The sequence below is a fragment of the Hippocampus comes genome, unplaced genomic scaffold (assembly GCF_001891065.2).
Source record: "Hippocampus comes isolate QL1 unplaced genomic scaffold, H_comes_QL1_v1.1 scaffold186, whole genome shotgun sequence".
In the NCBI taxonomy this organism is placed as follows: domain Eukaryota; kingdom Metazoa; phylum Chordata; class Actinopteri; order Syngnathiformes; family Syngnathidae; genus Hippocampus; species Hippocampus comes.
Window position 1 is genome coordinate 761,788 of NW_017806236.1, and position 20,525 is coordinate 782,312.

At 43.3% G+C, this 20,525-nt stretch overlaps 1 protein-coding gene across 2 annotated transcripts; it reads right to left on the reverse strand.

The window, feature by feature from the left end:
• Nucleotides 1-1,225: 1,225 nt before the first annotated feature.
• rfx7b (regulatory factor X7b) lies at nucleotides 1,226-17,429 on the reverse strand. 2 transcript variants are annotated; one of them, XM_019857196.1, is made up of 10 exons: nucleotides 16,972-17,428; nucleotides 14,695-14,728; nucleotides 11,056-11,141; nucleotides 10,730-10,768; nucleotides 10,516-10,638; nucleotides 9,530-9,646; nucleotides 9,028-9,112; nucleotides 8,738-8,948; nucleotides 7,526-7,821; nucleotides 1,226-6,716 (listed from the first exon to the last, which is right to left on the reverse strand). In XM_019857196.1, the coding sequence occupies exons 1-10, from the start codon at nucleotides 17,097-17,099 to the stop codon at nucleotides 3,417-3,419; spliced, it is 4,419 nt and encodes a 1,472-aa protein (XP_019712755.1). In that variant the 5' UTR covers nucleotides 17,100-17,428; the 3' UTR covers nucleotides 1,226-3,416. The 2 variants fall into 2 exon arrangements, with proteins under 2 accessions (XP_019712755.1, XP_019712756.1); XM_019857197.1 differs by lacking the exon at nucleotides 10,730-10,768 and having other exon boundaries at nucleotides 16,972-17,429.
• Between the last annotated feature and the right edge of the window lie 3,096 nt (nucleotides 17,430-20,525).

Here is a 20,525-nt window from a genome sequence, read left to right on the forward strand (position 1 = left end):
AGCCACACGTGCATTGGTCGCCTGGCCTTTTGATTTTGTCAGAAATGGGAGGCTAATATTCCAGTGAAATCTGTCGACTCATGCTGCCAAAACGTGGCGGCGTGCATGTGGAGGTCATCAAACAAGAATGGACGAGCTACTCGCCTGGCCCTGATCAGTGAGGTTAAGGGACATTAACATGTAATGAATATTGCCGGGGCCTGGGAAAGCAGCGGAGAGGAGTGGCCAGCTGAGCTCTGATTGGTCGGACCTTGTTTTTCGGATGGGCCAGCACCCCGTGACCTTGGGGGTCATTTGAAGCGCTGATGAACTCTGACCTTATGCTAAGAGGCGGATGGAGAGGTTTGATTGTTAATTTATTACCGCTACACCGGTTGGCTACAATATTAGAGCTACTAGAGCTACCTTGTTCTGTAAGAATTATTATCTTTATCAAGCCAGATGCAGCTCTTGCACTGAAATCGGAAAAAAAATGTGTCCATAATATTGTGGTCAATCCCACCAAGGTGCAATCATACAATTTGGTGTGAATGTACAGCAAAAAAAAAAACAAAAAACAAAACAAACAGCATTCAAAACACCAAAACATTCTTTAAAAAAAGTTTATTGGCTTTTAAAACCACTTTTAAAAATCTCACCAGTGAGTACTTTCCATTGAAAAAAAAAAAAGAAGAAACAATGCGTTTGCAATATTAACAAGCTACTGTACATTAAGCAGTACACCAAACAACATCACAGAGGAGGGTATATATATAGATATATATCTATATATCTATAGATATATACTTTTTTCTTCTACTGGTAGACATGAATTAAAGAGTCAAACAGAATTGGAGCCGGGTCAGTCAAAAGGTAAAATCACTGCTTGATGGAGCTCAGAAGAGGTGCATTTCCTTCAATAAGAATTCAAATATCAGTGCCTTTATGAAAAAAAAAAATACTACAGGAACATGTCTTCACAACTGAACTTTGAGACATATGTTAAAAAAAAAACATATCGGTAAAACAGTCATCAACGTAAGACAACAAAAGTTAACTTAGTAAACAGCAAACGACAGAAGTAGCTGACAAAACTGGCCCCGCCTGTCTGGTTAACAGAACCTGCCCACATCACAGCAGACAGTGGTCACCGAGAATATACAAAGTACAACAGAAGACATCACACATGCGTGCGTACAATCATTTAGCAACACCATGAGCACGTTGGTTTTTAAAGGTTTCTCCGAACGTTTTTTTTTTGTTTTTTTTACACCCCCCCACCTCAATGCTTCATATTCTCATGTATGAGAATGCGTAAGAAATGTGTATCTCACTGAGATTAATGCACATTTTGCTACAAGACAATTAGTCAATTTCTGACAGTTGATTTCCTTACGCACCTTGTCATAAAAAATATTGGATTCTTTTTTTTTATGTCGCGGGCGTCCATCGTTACATTTGTCCGTTAAGACGTGGCAAAGGTGTGTGTCGTAAAAATTTAGTGCAATAATGAGAACCTCCGAAGTTTGTGGAAACACGAGCGAATGGTTTTTCTTATCCAGTGTTTGCTGAAAGGCTTTGTCGCAAAAAAATGTTTGCAACCAGCTAACAGTATCACAATAATTTTTTACGCCCCTCCCGCCCCCCTCTGCCCCTCCTGTTCAGAGCACGGGCCCCTTCTGCTTCTCCTCCTCAAAAAGTCAAATAAAATCAGCAAGCGAAGACCAGACAGCATTACTTTTACGACACTCTAAGCCAGAAATGTAACACACAACATACAGTATCTTGCCGACTATACATCTGTTAAGCTTTTTTTTTTTCCTTTTATATGACACATACTTAGCTATAATAATGGCCATAATATAGTGTCCGAATACATCAAATCTCTATGTATCTATCCTATTTACAAAAGGAGCTTCAACATGACTTGTACAACAATGACAATTGCCAAAAACTCAAGTAAGCTTCCTGACTGTATCACATAGAGGCGGTGGTTTCAACATGCTTTTTCCACACCCATGGTTACTTGTTGGCTTGTGACCACTTCCCTAATATACATACTGTACATAGAATTGATCTCATTTCATCCTATTTTCTTAGATGCAATAAAAGGATTCGGTGTCATCACTCCTGCTGATTTTAACTCGGAGTGACCACGTGTAAATAATCTCTTTTCCCAAATCTTTGGTATGGAAATAAGGCGCACATTTCATTCCAGATGACATCAATGCGTGATTTCTGCCTCTTGAATTTTGACGCTTAGCCTTCTCCAAACCGTTGATTTTATTTTTTCCTTTTTATTCAAACATGCAAAAAACAAAACAAAACAAACATGAAAACCAAATGACGGAAAGCGTGCCTGCCATTGGTTCTGTGACGTTATATCAAATTCCTCTAAATGCAGTTAAGGTCACGCACAGTGTAATCGCTAACCTGTACAAAAAAAAACAAAATCATCTACGCTTTAACACTGCGAAACAAACCGAATGAAGCAATAGTGATGAAAATATCAAGAGTTAACAGCTGCCTTGATATGACAAAGACGCTCTGGATGGTTCGATCTTAACATGAGTCTATGTACAGTCTCTCTAAAGATGGTATAAGGCCTTGGACAGAAGGAATAAGGCAGCCAGTTGATTCCTTTCAATGTTTAGTCCGACAAGTGGCCTGAAATCCCATCGTGTCCCTACCGTTTCATCCACTCCCTTTGGAAGTTTTTCAACAGTACGAGATTAGACTTTTGAGAAAGAAAAATGTCAACCATGCTCAGGCGTCAATCAGTTCTGCACTGATTTGGTTTGTGATAAAGTAGAAAGAACTTGTCAAAAATTCAGCACCTGGTAGCCCGAGTCGCTACCCGTTTTAATATTTAGATATGGCAGGCAAACGTCAAACAACCGACACTACCACCCTATTTTTTATCTACATTTGGTTGAACTGCACACACGGAAAAATAGTTTACATTTTTGGTGATGTCAGATCGTGCCAAATCTCCTATCCGTCTCACTTCGAAGTGTTTGTTCAATATTGCATTATTGAATTTGTTCGAACATGGAAGATGTATTTTTCTCGAAATGCTCACACATCACTGCATGCTGAGCCACTTAAATCTCTCCTTTATTTCCAAGGCTTTCATTTCTGATTGTAGACACGGGGTGGGGGGGGAGGGTGAAGGGATGGCGGGAAATGGGAACCAAGGAGAAGGTTAATGAAACATCAGCTGAAAGAGAGAGACAGAGAGAGAGAGAGAGAGAGAGAGAGAGAGAGAGAGAGAGAGAGAGAGAGAAGGGTAAGCCTGGCACTTTTTTTTTTAAACAGAACCAACGGCAAAAGTCCTTACAAGTCCCAACAAACTAGTTTCAAAAACAGAGATACTAGATACGCACCAAACAAACGCGTGAACACGGAACAGAAGTGGTAGAGCATCAAAGGTAAGATCAGCCCAGCATCTGGACTGTAGTCGGCTGGTCTTTGCTCTCCAGCCAGTCGAAGCCAGAGTTCACAGTATCACTGCATATCTGCTGAAAGAGCGGGTCGTTCTTCAGTTCTTCCAGTGTCGAGTCTTCATATTGTTCCTGCTGCTGATTGGGGTCAAAAAGCAGATTGGTGTCCAAGGTGTTAAGGTCAGTGATGCTACTGGACAGATCTGTGGTCAGTCGGATGTCGTTTGAAAAGTCGGACGCCACCGCGTTCAGTTCCGAGGCCACCTGGCCCACCAGCTGGGAGCTGGGGTTGAGGGTGTCATCCCCCAACAAGTCCTTGACGGTATTGTTGAAATCCAGCCGCTGCTGCTCGTCCTCCACCTCCTGCTGCGTCTGCACGGGGATCTCCTGGAGCTGCTGTTGCTGCTCTGGCTCACCGGCGCCCTCTTGTGCTTGGTTGTCCGCAGCGGAGAAGCTCACTTGCTCCCCGCTGGCGTTGGCGAGGTAGCCGTGCTGCTGGAGCTCAAAGGCGGCCGGGCTGGAGGTGACGGGCAGCGAGGTCTGGTGCGACGTTCCCACGGCGAAGGCCGGAGTCGTCTCCAGGATTTGTGTGAGATTCATGCGCGCCGTATAGTTAGATGGGAGGTTGTTCACCCCCAGCCCGCGGACAGATTCGTCGCCGTCGGCCTCCATCTTGCTGAGAAGGACGTTGGTGATTTTGGCGGTGTTACTTGAGCCCTGCACAGGCAATAACTCACTCTGCATCATGATGTTCAGCGGTACGGACTGGCTGCGTTGGACCATGCTGTGGACGGAACTGACAGACTGGCTGTTAGACAGAATGTTGAGCACTTCAGAAGTGATGGCCGAGTTAAAGGGTGAGATGACGGCCAGGGTGGCGCTGGAGGTATTGGTGGTGGCGGCGGCGGTGGTGGTCTGAAGGCCGGTGTTGCCGCTGGAGTTCCTCTGGCGCACGGCGGGGCTGACGCTGCGGCAGCGGAAAGTGCCAGACGCAGAGGTGGTCGGTGCCTTGTTGTCCAGCGGGGCCGGCACGGCAAAACTCTCCTGTTTAGTGGGAGTGGTCACAGCTGTTATTTGCTGCTGCGGCTGCACGGGGGAGATGGGCGTCAAAGGGCCGAAATGAGCCGAATCCGGCCTGGACTGAGGTTGAAATGACTGGCCGGGAATTGCAAAAGCGTGCGGCTTACGAAACTGGTCATCCACCAGGTCTTGGTAGCTAGGTAGGATACCGATGCTATGGTTGGACAAGGGGCCGGCTGAATTGTTGTTGTAGCGGTTGTTGATCCACTCCAGTTTGGCCTTGTCGGGGTGTGTCGCCATGGGCCTCTGCATGGGCTTCACGGGGCTGCTGGACACGATACTGGCGTCATGGTAACCGGTGATGCTGGAGTTGATGGGCGTGAAGGCAAAAGGGTTTCTGCACTCCACCGGGCTCGGGGGCACGCTGCTGCTGCAGTTGGACAGCGGCGTACTGATCGGGGTGTGGCGACCGAGCGCGCCGTCTACGGGGGTGATGGGAGCCATTCGGGAGCAGGGGCTCTCTCTTGTCAAGCTGTGGCTAAGGGTCATCTCAGAGGTAGGGGTGGGCGTCGGGGTCGGCGTGGGAGTCGGCGTGGGAGTTTGGACCGGAGTGGTGCTGCTGTGGGCTGAATGGTAGAAAGTCGTGCCAGCCTGGTGCGCGTTGAGGGCGGAACTTTGGCTGCCGGCCGGCTGGCCTTGGAGAGAAACATCCACGCAGCTGCCGAAAAGACCCTTCAGCTTCATCTGCTCCTCCATCTGGACCAGTTCCTCAACGATACTGTCCTGGGTCATGTCGTCGTCGTTGAACGGGAAGTAGTCCATGTTGGGCTGAGAACCGGCAAAGTCGACCATCTCCTGCGCAAGGACGAGCTGGCCTGGGGTGTCAGAGGTTTGGGCTATAATACAAAGCTGGTCTGTAGGAGCTTGCTTGTGTTCTGCTGGTATCTGCGAGTGTTTCCGGAGCTCGTCAAGCTGACCCTCCTCCCATATTGTGCTCTTTAGTTCGCCCATCACAGAGGAATTGTGTGCTCCTGAGTTGGTTGGGATGGCACGCGTGTCCGTGGTGATTTGCTGTAACAAGGTCTGGTCGGACGTTCCCGCCGCTTCGTTGCTGACGTCGGCGCTGAGGGAACGGTCTTCCCGTTTTACCATCAAGGCCTGCGGTTTGACAACAGTCGGGGAGCCCTGGATGTGCATGATGGGCGAGTCGGAGAGCGCCAGGATCTGCGTCGGGCCGACAGGAGCGGGTTTCGCGGTCACTTTGCACGGGGCGCTTTCCGGTCGGGCTGGAGTTCCTGGTCGCGGGATCCTTTTCACTGCGGCACCGATTCCAGCTTTGGGATTGTCAGCTGCAGCAGGCGGCTGCTGAGATATAAAAACTCTCTTTACAGGAATAACATGAGACTCTCCGGTAGGGCCTGTGCGCTTTCTGGGACTCTTGGCATCTGTGCAGGGGTCTTTTGAAGCCGGAATACTGATCGAGGAACCGCTGGCTGACACGGTGCCAATGGAGGTGTGATTATCAACAGTCAAGTACAAGGTGCTGTCATGGCAGTTACTGTTATTGCTGTCCTGAATTCCAGCTACCGCTACCGAGGTCGAATGGGATATGGAGTCACTCCTCATCCTCGTGACCTTGTCTGGTCCTGGAGAACACTTAACAGAGAAGCTTGGCTCACTAGCAGCCCTGCACTTTGCCACTCTCTCTTCACCGGCAGCGATGCCAGACTTCTCCGCACCGGAGACAGTGTTAGTGTAGCTTCCAGCTTCAGCCACTTTCATGTCAGTGGAGGGGGTCAAACTGGAGGCAACAGCTCTGACCGCAGCGGTCAGGCCGGCACCTTGTGACTCATCTAAGGCGGAAGTCGCGCCCATCCCGGCCGAGGCGGAGCGCACGACGGTGCTGCTGCTGGTCGTGCTGCTGCTGCTGCCGCTGCTGCTGCTGGGAGCTAACGCGATGGCTGTCATCTTGACCACGTTAACTGAGCTGACATGGGGAGTGGGCATCACAGTTTTGATGGGGCTGTTGGTAATGAGCAAGGTGGGAGGGGACCGAAGTGTGATGGCACTGGTGGCGGAGGGCTTGGGTAGGATTTGAGCGTACCGGGTGCCGTGCCGTGCCAACCGATCCCCCACGGGACTTGCTGGGATATTCTGCGGGGTTTTGGGAGACTGCTTAAGTGACTGGGTGACCACTAAGTTCACAGGCAGCACTTTTCCCTCGGTTGTTCCGACAGGGCCTGGAGAAGTCATTAGCTGCCTGCTTCTCTGTACCTGGGAGAACAACAAAACACAGTGGTTTCTTGATTTACTTCATTTTACGTGCTTATTTTGACACTCTTGCATTCAGCGAAACCAAATGCAGTGAAACTCCTCTACAACGAAATCATGTTTGCAGCAAGAAATTTTTCTCAACAGGGGGTTTTTCACTGTAGCAAATTTGATCTCAAATGTAAACAAACACACACACACACACACACACACACACACACACACACACACACACACACAAACGTATGGATAATGTCTTTTATTTTGCTTCCTCCATCTTTCATTTTGATCCCTTTTACGCTCTCTTCCAGCGTCAGAGCTCTTCTTGTCTTAGCTGCTTGACAGCCAAAGGTCCGTTTTGTAGCCATTTTAGCAATGCAACGTTATTGCTGCGTCTGAAACTAACAATAACAAATACTTCCTGGACTACTGCGCATGTGTAAACCAGTGTGGTGGTTGCTCTTGCTGTTTCCGAACGAAGCAGTAGAGGTCGCTGTTGGATTAGACTTCTTTGTAGTGCGTCTAGTTGCGATGCAAGAGCAGAGAAAAAGATTTCGTATAACCCAACAGGCTTTTTTTTTCATTGTATGGGGGCAGGAGAGTGGGAATGGTGTTAATGCATGAAGATTTTTTTTCACACTAGGGGGTATTTTCGCCCATGTAGGTTTCGTTGTAGAGGAGTTTTACTGTATAAGCCTATTTTACTGCCGTTTCTCCTCTCTCTGGCGAGTGAGCATATGGACCAAAGTGTTGCATTTGGTTGTAGGTGACGGTAAAGAACTGTTCGGCTCATTACCCCAACGGTTACCTACCGTGACTGGGCTGGGCACAGCTGCTACTACGATGCCTATGGTGGGCTGAGGAGACAACAGAGCGGGGCTGCCACAGGGGAGGGTCGGGCCGGGGGTGCTGGCCTCCGTTCGTTTGACTTGCGCGTCGCTGGGTAAAGGAGAGTGGAGCTTCTGTTCTTGCTGCTTCTTCTGGATCTTTCGCTGCAGTTGCTGCTTTGCATCGACAGAGGGCGAGGGCAGGGTCTTCACCTGGGGCTGGAAGGAGTTGGCCTCGGCTGTGGGCACAAACGCAGAGGCTGGTGTTGGCGTCTTCATGCCTAGGGGGAAAAAATTGTGAATAGTGAAAGAATTAAGAACAGATCATCAAGTCTTCTCACAGAGAATAGCTCATGTTTTAACATTAACATTCAGCTTGAACTACATCTAATTTAGCAAAACACAAGGTAGATGTGGGCTTGAGACACAACGGAGCAGACACGCTACGGCATTATATAATAGAATAACATGAACTCATTCAATCCCAGTCATTTTCACTGGAGCAACCCCCTCAATCCCAGCGTTTTACTGGAATTTGACTGATCTTGCAAGGCCCACAGAATATTTGGTTCTAATGCTATATAAACATGGAAAATAAAGTTTGGATTCTCATCTTTCAGCAGAAAAAAAATTATGTTTCTATCTTTGTCCATTCTTCAGCAATCGGCATTACAAAATGGCTAAATTTCATGGAAATGGCGATTCCTGGGCAAAAAAACGGAGAAAAAGAGCTTTTTGTAAAAGCATGCATTTCAATCACATGAGCCACCACTGCCACCTACTGGTACACTTTTTTAGATGATTTACAATGCAAACGCTTATTCTCATTCACAGATTGCATCAGACCCTCCTCCTCTCTATGATGCAAAAAAAGACTTAAGACTACAAGTACGGCCTTGGTAGGCCTAATTTTAAAAAGACGTACAAGTACGTCTTGTGGAATGAAAGAATTAATCTTTTTTTTTTTTTAATCTGCAGTATCCTTGTTTACAAAAATTGCACCATAGTCCGTTTTAAGAGACATTAAACAGTTTGAATGCGGTAAAACGGTCACAATAAAAACAAACGAGGAACAGCATGAACACTCTGAAGCACTAAGCAATTCCAAATCAGATCACAGCTATTCAAATTCAAAGCAAGTCAATGTGCCATTAAAAAAAATGGAGGTACAAAAAAAGCAGGTCGGATCTTCCGTACCTGTTGTGGGTGTTCCCGTCATAACAGTGAGCGCAGCCATGGACTTGGTACCGATGTAGTGGCTATTCAGCAGGAAACGCGCCAGATCCTCCACGTTGTCGAACTGACGACTTAAGACCTTTTGGGCCCACTCACATACCAAACCACAGGCTGCTGACCTCATTTCATCCTCAGCACTCGGGGACTGTCCGGCCGGCTCCATCAGTTCACACTGAAATGGAAAAAGAGAAGACAAGAGGTGAGTGAAGGTACACGACACGCTATTTGTGCATTGATATCGAAGAACGTACCCCATCGCCTGACTTCTGCAGATCCAAGTTGGGTAATGACGGCATGTGAACAAAAGCTTTCTTTCTTAACCCGCTATAACAATATGTCGGAAGGAGTTAAGGTTTGCAAAATGGTTTCATTTAGCTCATGTGATTTTTGTTCTGAAATTCTACTTGTCTCGACCCCATTCTCTTTTTCTCTCTTTAGTCCAAGCAAGCTGCGACCTACTGGGAAAAATCTGACCTCTAAAACAGAAAAGGGTTGAATAAAACCTTCATCTCCAAGCGTGAGCCGAGCAAAATTTGTTGTCAGCGCCCCCAGGTGGTCAAACTATATACTGAACTGTTTTTTTTGTGTGTGTGTGTGAGACTTGTCTCGAAACCACTAATTCATCTTAAGTACATCTGATTGATTACGAAAGTCATTCATCCTGAAATGTAACCAAATTAATTGGAATCAGTGCTCCAACTAATTTTAGAGCATTTGGAGGTGAAGCAACTGGGAAAATTGTTCAAAGGATATTTGGATTTTCCTCTCATCCCGAGTCGACGTGCTTTCATGTTGGGAAAGACATTCTTCATGATCTTCCCAAAGTCCGCTGCACTCAATGGATTGTAGCCGAGATTGTCACAATAGCTCCTGGAAAAAGATCAAAAGCAGTATTTTCAGGAAAAAAAAGTCTTTTATTAGACCTGGCAGTGTTCAAAGTAAAAAAAAAAAACAGTAACTTGGCGCCAGTTGTTCAATAAATGTAATCTGGACCAAAATGGAAATCCTATTTTTGTTTTGCTTTCCGAGATCACTCATTCATACATTTTGTAGTCTGTTTTACTTTTATTCCGTTTTTTTTTCAAAGCAGTATTGATACACCAGAGACACCATTTTGAAGATGACCAAATACAATACCAGCAATATAAAGAACAACAGATAGAAGAGCCAACATGGGTCACTTTCTCAGTGTTTTTTTTTTTTAATTTTGAGACAAAACACAAAAATAACATGAACACCCAATTCTATTGATCATTATTTTGGAACACTCATGTCTTAAATCTAGAGGAAAAAAAAGTTAAATGTTTTCAACATTCTGAGAAAATCACACTGAGCTATTTTTAGAAGAGGCGTCGTCCTTGGGGCTACCTGGTGCCCGCGGGCAACTTGCTGGTGACCACTGTTCTATATTTGTGTTGTAAACCGCACTGAGGGTGAAGGAGGAGGGGAGCCTTGCTCAAGGGCACCTCAAGAGTAATCAGGAGGTAGACTAGCATCTCTCCAATCTGACATTTTTATTTTGTTCTGTTTCAAGTGCTCTTGTTATTTTAATACTGTTTTCTGGAGGACATGCTGTTGGCTTTGATCTTTTATTTAAATTCCGTTCTTGCCTCTGCTAACAAAATGAAAAGCAACTCATGACGAGTGTGAACCAGACATTTGCCATTAAAAAAAAGAAAAGAAAAGTGAATAACGTGGTCTGGTGCCACATCGGCTCCGATCCCCCAAACCACACTCACTTGTATTCATCGTACACTTCCTGTTTGGGGAGGGACGTCTCTGGGTGCTCTTCTAGGTGATTCCGTATCCAGTTGAACGCGTACATCTGCTGAGTGCGACTCGATGACATGGAACTCTGATCGCTGCCGTGGTGCAAGAGGAGAAAGCAGAAATGGTGAGACCGTGTCCTCCACTGGGACGCATCATTTCTTGTGAAGACAGAAACTTGAATACCATAATCCAGGAGTGGACGACCCCCTCTCATTCTCAGTCCAATTGGGCACAATTTGGGGGTTGGGGTGATGAATAGATATGGGGAAACAAATGAAACACAGACAGCTAGGTATAGCAAAAGTCTACATCGATCAATGTTTGAGTTCATAACACAGCTGTTTTTTTTTCTTGGAGCGTCTGTGATGTAGCAGAGGATCGTTTTAGACAAGGAATGAGACAGCAGCGCCAAAAATGTCATCATGAGCCAAGCAGACAAGGATGCATCAGCGAGAAAAATGGAAACCTCGAATTGAGTGTTCTTGTTGGTGTGAAAATCGAAGGAGTACCTTTTATCATTGCCGCTGCTGGGACCAGAAGGCAACTTAAGGTAGAGGTAGAGCTTTTCGATGTCTGTAAACTTCTCAACATCTTGCTGTGAAGAAAAACAACAAAACACAAAAAACAAAGAAATGACAACGCTGATTAGATCAATGCGGCTGTGACTCGAATAAGAATAATTGCTTGAAAATGATTTTTTCAATAGATGTTGTCCTGAATGGTCACAGAAGATAGTCCGGGTGCGATTGTCACTGAGGTTATTATACCGGTAGTTCACAAAAACTAATAAAATAACTAAGGCTAAAATGGAAAAAAAACCCACTTATGTCAGGGGTCACCAATCTTTCTGAAGCTGGGAGCTACTTCTTGGGTACTGATTAATGTTATTGATTTTTAAAGATACCTCACCGGTGATGGGGTATTGTGATTTCCTCAGAATATTGTAAAATTGAACATTTGGAAATTCACTTGTAAAAATCAGGTGTGGCATTTCGATATTTGTTTCCTGCTTTGCTGAATCACTGATAACGGAAGTCCCTCTACCTAGAGTATAGATATAATAGTAACATATCAGTAAAGGTAATTTGAGGAAATGTGTTATTTCATAAATATGTATCTCAGGGATCCAAGGAGTAACTCTCAGTTTCCAAAAAGTTGGTGAACCATGTGATTTCTTGCAGCCAATCACGGCAATGAAAGGTATTGACAAGTAAAAAAATGTACCTATTGTTTTATAATACTTATTCCTAAGTTTTGGAAACCACCACTATATTAGGTCCACATCTGTATTGTTTGGATCCTGAATTTGCGGACCAGCGTGGCACAAATCCTTTCAACAATTTTATTTTGCTTCAAAAGCCAAACATTGTGATTTGGGGACTCAATGTAATTATGCTAACCTACAAAAAATATATATCCAGGTATGTCTATTCTAAATCGGAATAATAGGCAAATAGTAATAAATACACCGGATTGACCGATTTCTTGTTACTTTGCGACTTTGGAGTCAAGAATATTTTAAACCATCCGTCCATCCTTCTAATTTACATATCCGCTTATTCTCATGAGGGATCGCGGGCGCGCTTGGAGCCTCTTCCAGCTGTCTTCGGGCAGTAGGCGGGTTCCACCCAGAATTGGTTGTATTTGATAACATGTTTATTTATTTTGTTCATTCATGTAAGTTGTAGTGCTCAACTGTAGTTTCTGTGTGTGTGTGCAAAACTAATTCAGAGAGCTCATTCATGTTTGCCCAAGTAGCTCGGCTCATGAGGATGTCGGCATCTGTGCAAAACCATTTTGTGCTATGTCATCATTTATTGAGCCAGTATTTGTCAAGAGTGATGATCATGGCTGCTATTTTTTTTTTTTTTACTTCCAAAGGAGGTTTAAAATGAAATAAACCCCCTCTGGCACAATTTGTGCTGTCTGTGTGCTTAACGAGGACTCATCCTGCCAACCTGAATCTGTCAAAAACTTGACACCCTTGCCGAGTTCAACAACAGCCTCCTTCAATAAAATAAGACAAAAACCTTCTTACGTAGCTTTGATGTGACGTGGAAGTGTGAACAAAACCAATCACACGGTTGTAATTTACACATTGAAGGTTGTTCTTTAAAATATTCGGAGATCAGGTATTTGATAGGCAGTGTATTCTAGTAACAATGTCTATTTTTACAGCACTGTGAAGATTTCTGCACAGCACCTTTAGTATGTTTGACGGCTGTAAAGCCGAATGATTTTGAAAAATGCACCCCTCCAACTATTACGGTTATGACATGTAATGTTCAATTATATATATTTTTTTGCTTGCTTGACAAACAAGTACAAAAGACAAAAAAAGTAACAAAAAACAAACCAACTAATAATGAACAAACAACTGGTTTTAATTTTAAGGTAATCAACATATTTATACTTAACCCTTTCAGGGACAGCGGTTACTACAGTGGACAGCTTATCATTTTATCAGGTTACAGGTTGTCATTGTTGGTGTATGAAAGAGTTAAATTTAAACTGGGCATAGCAGCTCACTATTTTCCTCAGTAGAAACATGAATGACATTTTACAGAAATCTCTGGCCATAGATTTTGGTCTATGAGACGACCGACCAAAATTAAGCAGACGTTTATTTTTGGTTTGTTTTTCCGGATTACAGCATTTGAGATTTTAAAATTGTATTCTACTACATTGCGACATCAATTTCAATTTGATTAATTGTTCAGCCCTTTTGTCGGCAAAACGCGGAACCTCAAAAGTGAAATACGCCGGATGTCATACGACTTGAGATACCCTCTGACTGTGCTGGGCTTATGGGTTTTTTTTCCCTTAACAACACTCCAAGGAGGAGCCTTTTTAAGTTTAACGAATTAAGACTGAATGTTGTCAATACAAGGGGACTTATTATGTAAAATTGGCTTTTTAACGGATTGTAAACTAATACTTGAGTCCCTGGAGGGCCTGCCCACCCATCAAGCGTGAAATTAAACAACCGACTCAATCTTTTGTTATCTGGCTATTTCTGAAAATGAGCATTTGAGTGAGACACTTTCCACTTTTGCCTCCCCGTTACATAACAGGGGGCAAAAAAAAAAAACAATCAACCCCACAGCATATTCTCTCCATGATCAGTTTGACTGTCCAAAGATTCAAGAGTCACTTGCCCTTTTCCCCGCCGTGACGAGGTGCTATAAAATGGTCACACCTGCATGTGGACAGTTTCACGAAAGCACTTTCCTCATTTCATTCCCCGCGCTCTTTCTACCTGTTTTTCTCCATGACGTACTGTACACGCACTCACGGCCGACAACGAATTGCTCCAAAACAGCCAGGTCAGAGCACTATCAAAAGGGAAGATGTATTTCTGGGGTGTAGACGTAGCTAGCTAGCTAACTGCACATTGCAATTTTGTCGGATGACCGCAGATGCGAACAAAGTGCTCAAATTTTGATATGTGGACGCAGGAGGACTCCAAAGTGGGTTACTTGGCACCATTTTAGTCACACTTATAAAAGGTTATTCTGCTTAGGCACTTTGTTGTCATTTTCAGTCAATAGCAAGTGCCAAAATGGCCGCCTCCTGAGATGGACAAAAACGAGTGGACTTTGGTGCTTAATTCATATTTCACAAACACAATATTCATTAGAATAACATGTTTAGACTAGCGGGGGTGCATAGAACATATTACATTAAGGAACATTTTTAACTTAACTTCCACTTTAAATCTCTTAATTGACTTTCCATTTTTTTGGGGGGGTGAGGGGGGAGTTATAACATTGTACTATTAATAGTGGTGAACTTTTTACACATGGAGTACTGTACGATGAGTTACAAAACACTACTTATAAATTTTGTGCTTAATAGTGGTTTTGTCATGGCAAGTGTTTGACTCTGGAGAACATTAATCGGATTTCCATTATTTCCAATGGGAAAATTTGTTTTGAAAATACAAAGAAACACACACACACACACACACACACACACACACACACACACACACACACACACACACACACACACACACACACACACACACACACACATCTGAAATGTACCAGCATCCTGGTACAGATGTGCCTTTGACTTGAGATGATCTGCTGTCGTGTTTGGAACAGTATGCAGGGAAGCAATCATGTGGCATTGTGGGTACTCACCAATATGCTGTCCACTTTTGATTGTACAGATTTGCTGCAACGAAAGAGACAACAAAATAAATATTGGATTGCAACAACTCAGCTTTTTCACATTGTCATTTTACTTTGTGCTCCATAAATCTTACAGACTAACATTTTTTTATCGTTGTAGTCCAAACATTAATATACTGGAACAACTAGCAGGCCACATTCTCAAAGGTGAGCAAACTACAAATATGACGAATCAATGGTGAGCACGTTTATGCACTAAAATAAAACAGAATGATGCACTGTTCAAAAAAACAGTAATACTCTCTCTCTCTCTCTCTCTCTATATATATATTCTATTCTAACGATAATCATTTACGAATAAGCAACGTAACCAAATAATTAGGTCACTGCTCATGAATCTCAACATTTACAGCATCAAGTCCACTCACAGAGATCATGTGGGCTTCTTTTTTTTCAATGTTTGGGAGCACCTAATGAAGAGTCCAATAAGTGCACACAATCAGTTCATGAGCTGAACACAACGTATCATTCTTGCAATGTGCCATCTTGAAAATGCACAACTCCAAAAAAAACGGAATACCGATTCTTCTTCTAATATCTACTTTTAAACAACCATTTGTGTGCAGAGCCAGAAAATAGTTTTGTCTCCCTGAGGGTGTTAACAACAGACAGGCCTGTCTCAAATAACCCTCCGAAGTAGATTCAAGAATGTGCAAACAGTTATTGTCTGTCATGGTTAACTGGAAAAATAAATACTGTATATAAATAATATTAACCCAATAGAAGACATGCAATGGCGAAACAAACAACAGGAGGGTTGTACTGTTGTGAATTTACTGCCCTTTATTCTGCGCCGGTGTTCACACAAGCCACACTCAGGGACAGTGTGACGACATCTACGGCTTCTAATGTTTTGACCCTTTTGGCTCGCTCTCGCTGTGACGATAAAGACAATCTTTAAAGTAAGCATATTTCTTTGCAAAGCAGATGTCTGTGTTCTGATAGCAATGAACGTTTTTTTCAATATCTTCATGGATCTGAAGGATGACTTCAGACCTAGAAGGGAGGAGTGCATTGATGAACGTGTTCAATTCTGAAGCTGATCAAATTTGGATTTTTGGGGAGAGGCACCTTCGCAGAAGTTCGCACATTTTCTTTTGTCATATATTTTGAATGTCTTACAAGCATGACAGGTATGCGCATGAGCAACAAATGACAAGCAGAATTCTCGCATCTCCGAAATCATCGCATTTCCAGAAAAAAAATGTATGTTTATTGAGTTACTGACAGTGCGTGGTCAAAAAGAGAAAGCCTCATTTCAACACAATAACAGACTCACGTAGGGACGCACCAACAGTCTCGATTTGTGGAAAAATATGAAATTTACTAAATTTGGACATGGGAGGTTTTTGCCCGACAGCAGCAAAATACAAGAAAAAACTATTTCAAAAACAAACCAACCTTTAATATCAAAAATCATGGCAAAATGTGGTAGATAAAATATTTATTCTTATCAGGCAGTTGCATTTCACTTGTTACATGCATGTTTCCTCCTTTAAAATCTTAATAAGGTATTGTAAACCTATTGGTAAGATCTTACAACAGATAATGAGTAAGTTTAGTTTAAAATAGGACGTACCATACTTTGGGTGCAGCAATATAAACAGGCAGTTTTAAGACGCAGTGCTTTTTGCACACTTTGTCTTAAGAAAATCTTGCATACTCAACGTTTCTGTTCTACTGAAAGATAATTTTGCTACGACTATATTCCTCATTTCACCAACTTCTATTTCTCTCATTTATTGAAACTCAGCTTTTACGATGGAGAAACATTGAAAACTGTCCACTCTGTGACTACATAATGACGGAATCAGGGAGTATTACTATGTACTACACCTCTACACGGTGGTAATTAAAAGGCCTCATACGTGGCACGCAAATCTCGTTGAAGAGATGTTTTATTCCAGATGTTGCACTTGGCTGTGACACCTGTCACCGGCCCCATGGGTGGACTGTCATCGGTAACATGGGCCTCCCGTGGCTCCATGCTAATGATGCGAGCTACTACTACTGACGAAAGCGACGCGGAGGTGTATTTTTCCACGCAAACATCCAGCAGCCAGTGGAGCTCCGCTCTCTGTTGTCTCATTTCCGTGCGAATTGTGCCAACACGCGTTGTTTATTCGGGGCGCTTTGTGCAGCTAGTAGATGCGCTAATGACGGAGCTAGCGTGGAAAAAAAACGCCAGGACACCGCAGCTACGTCGGGCTTCATTCCCATCCTTACCAAATTGAATTCTTGATTTTAAACTGTAACGCGTTCGCTTCGGGTCCTTGGAGTCCCGGCACCAGCGCTGGAAGAGAGCCGAGTCCCGAGGCAGGCTTCTGGTCAGCTTGTTGTTGATCATCAGCCATCGCGGTCGGAGGGGTGGTGGGGGAGCTTTAACAAGCAGGCCGCATCCCCGGCAGAGCACAGCGCCGCACCGGACCCACCGCACCGCTGGCTGGCTGGCTGGGGCGGCCTCAGGCAGCTAGGGTAGCCCGACGCGGAGCATGGTGCCTACAAACACTGGGCAGCAGGAGGAGGGGGGAGCCAAAGGAAAAGAAGGAGAAAATACGGAGGTCGGCCATGCACCAGGCATTTCGCAGAGGTCCCTCCGCTCCCTCCAATTGCACGCCTGCAGCAGCCAGCGGCAGCCGAGGACGAGCAGCCTGCGTCAGGTTGCACGCTGGTAGCCAAGGCCGACCGGAAACGTTTCTGATTCACGCTTTCAAAATAAGTCCAGTGCAATGCTGGGTGGACAACACCAGAAAGTTAGCTCGATAGTTATCCTGAAAGCGATACTTGAGTAAGTAGAAGTATTTGAAACAGAAAATAATTGTGGAAGACGTAAAAGTAAGCTCGTACTATATTACTTACAGTAAATCTCAAAGCAGGGTTCACTCACATTTATGAGTGCTGCTTTTTGGGTACTGATGAATGCAAAGGGCTGTGTCTACAGGTTACACATCCATTTCTGAAGTAAGTTATTTGTGGGTAAATTATCTCCTTATGGTTGTTGTGCTCGCGAGCTTGTCTCCATGAACGCTATGCTCTGGTCATGTGCTACAATATTGATCTTTGAACTGTACATTAAAAAAAATATACATTTTTTACAGAATTACACCTATACAAGTATGATTTAAAAAAAATAGCACCACCAAGAAATTAAATGTAGCTTACTGGTGAGCTATTTTTAGACCAGGCACGCAGGCTACTCATGTACTCCTTGGTGTCGACCATGTTGGTGACCGCTATCTTAAAGTCTCACAAATGTGTTTAATTTTCTGGTTTACTTCCATAGTCTTCGATCACATGATCAATAACTGGTAACGTGAGGTACAAGTGAATTCAAAATAAGATCATTGTAAAGATACCTCCTGCAGTTAGATAGCACTAGCAGGCTGATAAGCCCCATAGCGCCACAGCTACCCTGAAAACGATATTTGGCCAGGTACAAGTATCTTAACTGAAAATTACGGAAGTACAGTATATTGATGCCACACCAGAAACGTCAACATCACGTTTCATTGTAAAGTGATAAATTTCACATGTGAATGGAGTAAGTTATGTCTAAACGTGGTAAGTTTGGTTTTGGCTTTCGAAAAAACTAATCAAAGCAATTTAGTCTGGTTCAGGTCATTTGCAGATGCCAGTGTAGGTATCTTATTTAAAAATCTTAAATCTTTTGAAAGGATTCTTTTATTTTTAAAAAATAAGTAAGATAGAAAATCAGTGTAATTACATTGCTATAACAACTTGCAAAAAAAAATGGACTCCCCAGTGACCTCAACCAGAAGTCAAACATCACATTTTAATGTGATAACTTCTCATGTTAAAACATGAAACTTTGCGGCTCTGTCTTGGCAGCTCCTCTTCATTACTTACCTCATTCCAATTTTCAATATCTTCTGCAAATACAACGTTTGTTTTCACTGCTGTGGAAAAACCAACTCTTCCCCTCTCCTTCATATCTCACAGATGGTCTTGCTGAACTAAAATCTTAGATCAGAGAAAACTTTCTTAAATTTAATAGCAACAAATTCTTCTAGTTGAGTCAAAATATTCAATCGCCAAAACAAACTGTTTCATTAGAGTTGACAATTGCACCATTTGGGAGTCTTGGTGTCATCGTCGACAGCACTGCAAAATCATGCAGGCCACATGTTACTATCTCCATAATATAGATCTCCCCTCCCTCACCCCCCATTCCAAATCCCTCCACCAACTCCAACTGCTCCAAAATGTTGCTTGAGTCATAAACAGAACCTGCTTCGTCCACCACATCACACCAGTCTTACACCAGCCCCACTTGGCTACCTCTGACATTTTAATTACATTTCAAAATCCTTTTGCTCACTTTCAAGGCCATTCATAACTCACCATTCATAACTCATACTCAAGTGCAATTTACAGCAAAGCGGTGACATTTATGATTCAACACATAAAACCGTCAACAAATAACGAACCATGTATTTTGAAAATGCAAACCGGAATTCGGCATTGCTTCCTCTGGAAGCTGACGTTATTTGTTGAGTGTAATGTCGCAATTGACCAATAGAGGCGCTGTTGTCGGTAGCGCTTTAATCAGATAGTGACAATGACAGCCCAATAAACGGACAGAATGAAATATGAAATCAAATCATTTCAATATCGTATGATCTGGCGGGGAGCATAATTCCAATCTGAGGCCCCCCTAATCCGTGTAAAGAACGAATGATACACGGATTCCCCCTGTCTACTTGTGACCATGCAGTCTGGGGGTAAAAAGCTGAAAACAAAACAAAATGGGCGAAATTCACAAATTTTCTTTTTGCCAACACTCTGTTTTCCTCCACATGTGTAATCTGAGTCACAGTATTAAAAAATAAAACCTAGGTAAAATAAACTGGAATAAAACCGATACAGGGGTCACATCTGTTAAGCTACTTTGAGTAAAAAAAAATGCACTTTAAAAAAACGCATATTAAGAGTCAGTGTAAGAGAGCAATGCATTAAACATACAGTCTACAGAGGTCACTGGGGAAACATTTTAGTGCAAGCTCAGAATGAAGTCAGTAGGCCAATAAAAACAAGCCCGAAGTACATGACTTATTTTATAGTGCCATCTGTTGATAGATGCGGGTAGTGTTACTGCGCTGCTCATCACATGAAACATAATGCATGACAGCACTGGGGTGGTATGCAAGCAGCAGTATGTAACTGTGAAATAGCAAGACATGAGGAAATATATTATAAATCCCTCGCATCACATTGCTCAACTTCTATTCCATTTTTAGTTTAGTTTCTTGTCATGTTTGTGTTGTGTGTGCAGGTCAGACTGCTTTGATGGTCACTCACTGATGGCAAAAGAAGTGGATGGTGGCAAAACTCGGTAACATGCTGGTGCTGCATCGGGTGACACAGTAGGAGGGGTTTGGGTCCAAAAACAAGGCCATACAGGTGCATCTAAAATGTCAGGTGTTTGAGATATATTAATTTTTTGTTTTCAGGTTTGACTTATCAAGGCTTGCGAAATATGGATATTTTATCTTCTAGACAATGTTCTCACCTTTCTGAGTGTAAAATAACGCTGATGTATTTTACTATGCGTTATGATTTATAGCTATGACGTTTCAGAAAAAAAATCCCAACTCTTTCTGAACATAAATATGACTCATAATATATTGCATATATTATGATGATGATGACAATGATGATGATGATGATGAAAACCTGACAGGCTAGAGAAAAACTAGAGCAGATTAGGAATCAGCCCAGAAAAACAAAATCATCCAGAAATGTTTACCTTCATCTCTGAT

Bases quoted from the DNA above. Each gene is read 5' to 3' on its own strand.
- rfx7b (XM_019857196.1), bottom strand. From the start codon at position 17,099: ATGGCTGATGATCAACAACAAGCTGACCAGAAGCCTGCCTCGGGACTC. The intron at 9,113-9,529 runs ATATCCTTTGAA...ACTCCTTCCGAC, and splicing joins GGGATGAGAGGAAAATCCAA to ATATTGTTATAGCGGGTTAA. The intron at 7,822-8,737 runs GTACGGAAGATC...TTTTCCCCCTAG, and splicing joins GACGGGAACACCCACAACAG to GCATGAAGACGCCAACACCA.